Here is a 7,514-nt window from a genome sequence, read left to right on the forward strand (position 1 = left end):
AAAAAAGCACAATTAATTAGTTTTTAAATATTATCAATAGTTTTACAGTTTAAAAACTTATATAAAAAGCTAAATGGTTAAAAAATAAACATAAATTATTCAATACGTAAAAATTATATTTCTACAACATGTATTAATTAATTCATTTAATCATATAAATGACAGACAATTATGACATATAGGTGTTAAAAATATTAGAGTTAAATTTTTAGAAAAACATTGTGCAAAAACGTTGTTACTTAGCAACTTTAAAAGATACAAGATTTCTGTGACAAGAGATACAGCAAAGGGAAACGCTGAAAAGTTCACTTGCGGACTCTAATAACATAGTTTAGGTTTTGATACCATCTTAAAAATGCTTATTAATAATTTAAGTCCTCTATTTAAAAAATTGTCTTTTTCATATTATTTGTCACCTAAAGCATTGCATTAAAAAAGCTCATAGCGAAGGGAAGAAATTATGTCATGTCAATTCTCAAATTGCCCCCCTCCAACCATCAAATTGCCCCCCTGTGGGGCGTATGCCCCACTTTGGGAAACACTGCTGTATGTGGATATTGTGGACAAAAGTCAATTACATAGTGGACAAAATTTCAGTTGCAAAGTGTATAAGCCAGATTTTTATTAAACTTGAAAAAATAAACAAATAATAAAGTAAAAATAATACTTTTATTCATTATTATTTTTTATAAATGTTTTTAAGAATTGTTTTAAGAAAAGCTTGTGGTTTTTTTTGTTGCTTTCCAAATGTCTGAAATTGTCTGCTTATTCAGAGACCACCTTCAGCTTGAGATTTTCCATCGTCGATCTGATGAATTATATCCATTTTTTGTGCTAACTCTAAAGCTTTCCATTTTTTTCTATTATCCATGGCTTTGCTTCATACAACAAGTCCAAGACTCATTGCTTATAGAGAAAATAAAACCAAAACTTAACAAAAATAGTCAATCAGAAAACAAAACAAAAACTAAATATAATGTGAAAATCTATGTCAAAAAAATATGATTAAAAACGAATTTTATATTATTTTTGTATTTATTTTTTGCAAATAAAGTAAATAAAATGATAATTATGATGAAATAAATAAAAACAGTATCTGTGATGAAATAAAATGGTAACTAAAAAGTCCATAATAATGGAAAGAAAGTGGTCTTTGGGACTTGAAAAATAGCCCATAGTAGTGGGAGTCCATTATAAAGGAGTTCGTTACAGTGATTGAGTTTTATGATTTTCCTATACTTTTGACTGGAGTGACATTAGCTGTGCATAATAACATGAAGTCTGTGATATTGAGCTTTTACTGTATATGCAAAAATTCTAATATAATAAAAATCTTTTTGAAAATTTTGTTGAACTTATTAATATTAGGTAACTAGTCCAGAAGTTGATGATGATGATGAAGAAAATGGTGAAGAAGAAGAAAATGGTGATATAATGGGAAATTTTACTGAAGAAATTGATGATGGGGGAATTTTAGGGGATGATGATGACGAAGATATAGAAGAATGGGTAGTAATAGAAGAGAAAGTATTTTATCTAGAGCCAGTTATAAGAATGTTAGCACTATTGCATTCCTTGGTTTCATTTTGTATGTTAATTGCATATTATAATTTAAAAGTAAGTTTTTGCTTTTTTTTTTTATTTATTATAATTAATACATTTAATAAAATTTATATTATTTTTCTGTTAACAAATAACTTCATTTTTTTAATTAAAAGTTAAATTACAAAAAAAATATATTAATATATTATTTATTATGATAAAAACATACAAATAAAATAATTTCTGTTCTAAAAAAATTGTTTTATGGTTTGAACGCTACAAGTATTTTTGACTACATATAAACTCATTTTTGTAACATAAATTCAAAGAAATGTTTTCAGAATATTTCTCCATTGTTCAATGCCTTCCAAATTCAAATTAAAATCAAAAATTGTTGCTAAGAAAGACAACAAAATAACTTTTTGCTATACAAATGTTTATTAATATAATTTATTAAAAATTAATGACTACAAATGATTAAAAAAAATTAAATAGCAAATTTACTTTTAATTCATATTATTATTTCAAATTTTTTATAGGCTTTATTAATTTTTTTATTATTTTTAATGTAATATAAATTTTTAGGTTCCTTTAGCAATATTTAAACGAGAAAAAGAAATTGCAAGAGCTGTTGAATTTGATGGACTGTATATTTCAGAACAACCTTCAGAAGATGATATACATGGTCATTGGGATAAATTAGTAATAAGTACAAGGTATGATTATTTTGTAAATAATACTTTATTTATGGTAATGTAACTTAAAATACTGTTTTTACATCTTAAACTATTTTAAAAATTTTATCCAATTAAGTTATTTCAATTTTCTGAATTTCTTATTCATAAGTGATTTTATGAGAATATGAATTGGGGAACTTTTTTATTGACCAAAATATTATAATATTAAATAATGCTTCTAGCCTACAACTTTAATTTAGATTGAATTAGTTAGCCTAATAAATAGGGTTGTAAAAGTTAGCTCGATGTTTTAACATATAAAGGATGTCAAACATTATTGTTATGCTTTGTGACATTGTAAATAATACTTCCACGATTGTGGAATCAGAATATAGTCAAAGTTAATTCAATCTCCTTTCATGCCCGCTATATAAATTTCAAAAACCTCCAACGAAGTTGTGTCGGTCAAAAGCTCTGTGTAAAAGAGTAGCTTCATCCCAACAAAGGGAAACCCAGGGTTCGGTATTATACTGGGCTAGTGCAGTATTATATTTCCCCTTGGGCACATTCCCTTTATATAGTGGGCACGAAAGGAGATTGTATTAACTCCGACTATATTCCGGTTCTACAATCATGGAAATATTATTTACAATGCCACAAAGCATAACGATAAATAGGATTGTAATAAATTGGAGAGCTTATCACATCAGGGGCTTCCATTCAGTCCCTGATTCAATCTAAATTAGGTCAAAATATTATTATGAATTTTATACTAAAATAATTTAATAGATGAAAATGACAATTAAAATTAACAGTAATTGAATAAAGAATATTTTGTTTAATTACATTTTATAATTCTTAATATTGTATTTCTCACAACTAATTTACTACCTTGATAAGCTTGCTACTGTATTTGTTTTCATTGAATTAGTATTGATATTCATTTATTCAATAAGTTTAAAGAATCTAGAAATTTATTGNTTTAGGTTCCTTTAGCAATATTTAAACGAGAAAAAGAAATTGCAAGAGCTGTTGAATTTGATGGACTGTATATTTCAGAACAACCTTCAGAAGATGATATACATGGTCATTGGGATAAATTAGTAATAAGTACAAGGTATGATTATTTTGTAAATAATACTTTATTTATGGTAATATAACTTAAAATACTGTTTTTACATCTTAAACTATTTTAAAAATTTTATCCAATTAAGTTATTTCAATTTTCTGAATTTCTTATTCATAAGTGATTTTATGAGAATATGAATTGGGGAACTTTTTTATTGACCAAAATATTATAATATTAAATAATGCTTCTAGCCTACAACTTTAATTTAGATTGAATTAGTTAGCCTAATAAATAGGGTTGTAAAAGTTAGCTCGATGTTTTAACATATAAAGGATGTCAAACATTATTGTTATGCTTTGTGACATTGTAAATAATACTTCCACGATTGTGGAATCAGAATATAGTCAAAGTTAATTCAATCTCCTTTCATGCCCGCTATATAAATTTCAAAAACCTCCAACGAAGTTGTGTCGGTCAAAAGCTCTGTGTAAAAGAGTAGCTTCATCCCAACAAAGGGAAACCCAGGGTTCGGTATTATACTGGGCTAGTGCAGTATTATATTTCCCCTTGGGCACATTCCCTTTATATAGTGGGCACGAAAGGAGATTGTATTAACTCCGACTATATTCCGGTTCTACAATCATGGAAATATTATTTACAATGCCACAAAGCATAACGATAAATAGGATTGTAATAAATTGGAGAGCTTATCACATCAGGGGCTTCCATTCAGTCCCTGATTCAATCTAAATTAGGTCAAAATATTATTATGAATTTTATACTAAAATAATTTAATAGATGAAAATGACAATTAAAATTAACAGTAATTGAATAAAGAATATTTTGTTTAATTACATTTTATAATTCTTAATATTGTATTTCTCACAACTAATTTACTACCTTGATAAGCTTGCTACTGTATTTGTTTTCATTGAATTAGTATTGATATTCATTTATTCAATAAGTTTAAAGAATCTAGAAATTTATTGAATTTAAATAAAATATTATTTGGGAGATTGATATAAAATTTAATTGATTTGATGTTATCTGTTGGTGAAAAAATCTCTCTAAAAAGAATTCTCACATGAAGAATATTTTTTATATTTTATTAATTGGTATTTGTTTCTTTATTTATTTTTGACAATGTTTTTGGTACTAGTTCTAATAATTAAGTTTATTTGTTCAGTTTACAAGTAGCTTTGATTCTTCTCAATTCATTATTTTGATTCAGTTGTCTGATTAAGATTTTCAATATTTTGTTGAATTTCTTCTTCAATATACCTTGAAAATTTAATTTTGTTTAGGGAATTGTTTTGCATCTTATATAAATATTTTTTTATCATTATTAATTCATTGTTTTTGATGCATCATCAGAGAAATTTAGATCATATGATATTATTCTGCTATTTTTAAAATTAAACTTTGTGGAAGTTATTTTCTCAATCTTTCATCTAATCTTTTTCTTTGACATCTGTTTATATTTTTAATTTCTCAATTTCTCTAATTATTTCTGTCTGTTCAGCAGTTGATCTCTTGAGTTATAGTTTTAAACAAATTGCATATGTCTACACATCTCTCTCATAGATACAAATGAAAGTTTTGTATCCTAACTGTTTATAATTCCTTTTCTAATCATTGAATCAATAGTTTTCAATTCTTCCAGTTGATAACTTTTATTTTGACTATGTATAAACTTGAAACATCCCAAAGAATTTACATTTAATTGCATAAAACATTGGATCAAAGTTCCAAACTATTAAAAGCAAGTTTGGCGCTTAACAGCTGGCATAGTGAATTCATTGCAATGAACACATATTGTGAGACCCGAAAGGCCCTGGGTCTAATTTAATAATTTTTATTTAATAATGTTGGAGTATTGTCACAAAATATTACTTCATTTTTGTGAGAAAACTAGTGTTTTGGACATGGGAAAGATAGATAGCAGATGTTACTTCCTTTGAGGGAAGTCCGTACATCCTCTGTTTTTCCCTTATTCGTTAAAAATCTCGCTCAGATGGGAACTATCTACCCCTCACATATTCCCCCTTTCATCCGTTCACATGAACGAGTTTCTAGCAGACAATTGGTCGTAAATCCTGAGATATAAGAGAACTTAGTCCGAATTCGGGGAGTTCAGCGACAGATCTGGAAGCGTCCAAACTCCACACATTTTCCTCCTGATGACCAACGCCCTTAGACGAGTCACATAGACTAAGTCCCGAGTCTGCACTTAGAAACCATACTTGGATTTTGTGCACATATTGATCTCCCATGGAAAGAAGTAAATTAACTTTATCTCCAAAGTGTCCCTTGCATACAGAGAAGAAGACGAACAACAACTAAACAGGTCATATGTTTTATAACGATTTTGTGAGCTCTCTCTCTCGATCGCGAATTGGGCAGAAGATAAGTATAGCTATCTCTCGATTTGTATCTTATTTGTAGTAATTCTGTCTTTCGTTTATACACATTTTGTATGAGTTTATTTTCTTGTTTTATTAAATTTATTGTTTCGTTTTTAATTAAAATGTCTCTTAATTGTGTGACCGAATCAGATCTCACACGCGTGTTAATCCGCGTATAATAAGATTGATTAACTGGTGTCAAGGAATCCTGACGTAGATCTAGACTACACAGCCTAGATCATCAATAAACATAAAAGCCCTCCTATATGAAACTTTTAAGATCGGATCTCTCGATTCGAAACTTTGGAGACAGATTTTGGTTAATCTGTGCCGATTAAGTGGTACAAACAATCCTAAACGGAGTTGTACCCCCGGCTACTCTCACAATATTGCCAAATGATATGAATGTTATTTAACACTTTTATTCCAATGTAGTCAGTTGTACTTTACCCTTCAAAACACTGATCCAAACTGCAGTCACTCAAGGTCACTCTATGTATTTTATTTTAAAAATTCACCAAAAATTAAATTCTTATCATAGAGATAAAAAAAATTACATATATTTATTACTTTATGTAATTTTCAGCACAGTAGTGTGTAATTGATTGGTGTAAAAATTACTTACAAAAAAATGTTAAATTGTTTCCTAAATTTTTGATGTTATAAATTACTTTACTTTGACAAAAAATAAATTTTTTGATTTCGTTATTTGTTTTGGTACAAAGCCAGCACAAAAGAGAATATATTTATCTATTTTTTTCATGAACAATGTCACTTTATATGAAACAGTCCATATATACTAATTTTCTGTCTCTCTTCAATTTGTTTAGGTTAGTAGGACATTAGGTTTTAGGCAGTAAGTGGAAAATACCAAAACTATAGAACAATAAAACACACTACACAAAGAAAATTGATTAGTGAGTAAAGTGACACAGAGAATTTTTGATTAAAATTAAACATTTTTCAAAATGACAAAATATCATCATTTCATATGTTTCAGCTGAAGCTGAACTGATGATATATCATCAAGTTGTCGTAGAAGGGTTAACAATATGATTACTAATTATATACACAATTACACAATATAATAAAATTTTTTTAAATGTTTATTTAGTAAATACTCATAAGTTCTGTTAAATCAAATATGTTATTTACATTATGATAAGCATAATAAATTTACTTAACATTAAAATATTTATAATAAACTTAATTTGTAATGAAGATATATATGAAGGCATGAACAGATTCATTTTTCTGTGGGAGCCCCAGGACTCAGAGTTATGGAGGCATCTGTAGAAACTAATGTTTGTGCAAATAAAAACTAAATACTATAAGTTGAAAATTATATTGTAAAGATTGAAATTTATTTGAAACATATGTAATTCTTTTTCTCTATATTCAGTTTATTCTGTACTATATGTGTTCTAATTCTTTATATAATTTACATTTTCTTTTACTTTTATTATTATCTTTTTGTGGAGACCCCTAGGAGCATGCCATGATACCCATTCATCAGGGGCGTGCCGGGACATTTGATGATAGGGAAGCTGTGTTTTTGTAACAAGCCGACTTCCAGGGGCAATCAGTCAGTGATGGTCTAGGGTCCATTCGTATTCGTTTGTTCGATATGCCAGTAAAAACCGTAGACTTCTCTAAATGTATTTTTAATTAATAGATTATCTAACACACTTAATAAATAAGCAAGTTCAATATAATTAACTCTGTTATATTAGATTTAATAGATTCTCTATGCCCTCTAAATGCCAATTCTCGCTTCGATAACATCTACTAATTAAAATATATCTATTAGCCGTAACTATC

General features: G+C 27.7%; 1 protein-coding gene across 1 annotated transcript in view; it reads left to right on the forward strand.

Moving 5' to 3' along the window:
- The window catches only part of LOC111638197 (ryanodine receptor-like), a 98,130-nt gene that overhangs the window by 42,937 nt on the left and 47,679 nt on the right, over nucleotides 1–7,514 (forward strand). The window contains exons 14-15 of the mRNA XM_023383868.1: nucleotides 1,369–1,617; nucleotides 2,128–2,258. Coding sequence (XP_023239636.1) covers nucleotides 1,369–1,617; nucleotides 2,128–2,258 — 380 coding nt within the window. The remainder of the gene's footprint in view (nucleotides 1–1,368; nucleotides 1,618–2,127; nucleotides 2,259–7,514) is intronic.

This window comes from Centruroides sculpturatus, unplaced genomic scaffold, assembly GCF_000671375.1.
Source record: "Centruroides sculpturatus isolate CEXI.00-Female unplaced genomic scaffold, Cexi_2.0 scaffold1127, whole genome shotgun sequence".
In the NCBI taxonomy this organism is placed as follows: domain Eukaryota; kingdom Metazoa; phylum Arthropoda; class Arachnida; order Scorpiones; family Buthidae; genus Centruroides; species Centruroides sculpturatus.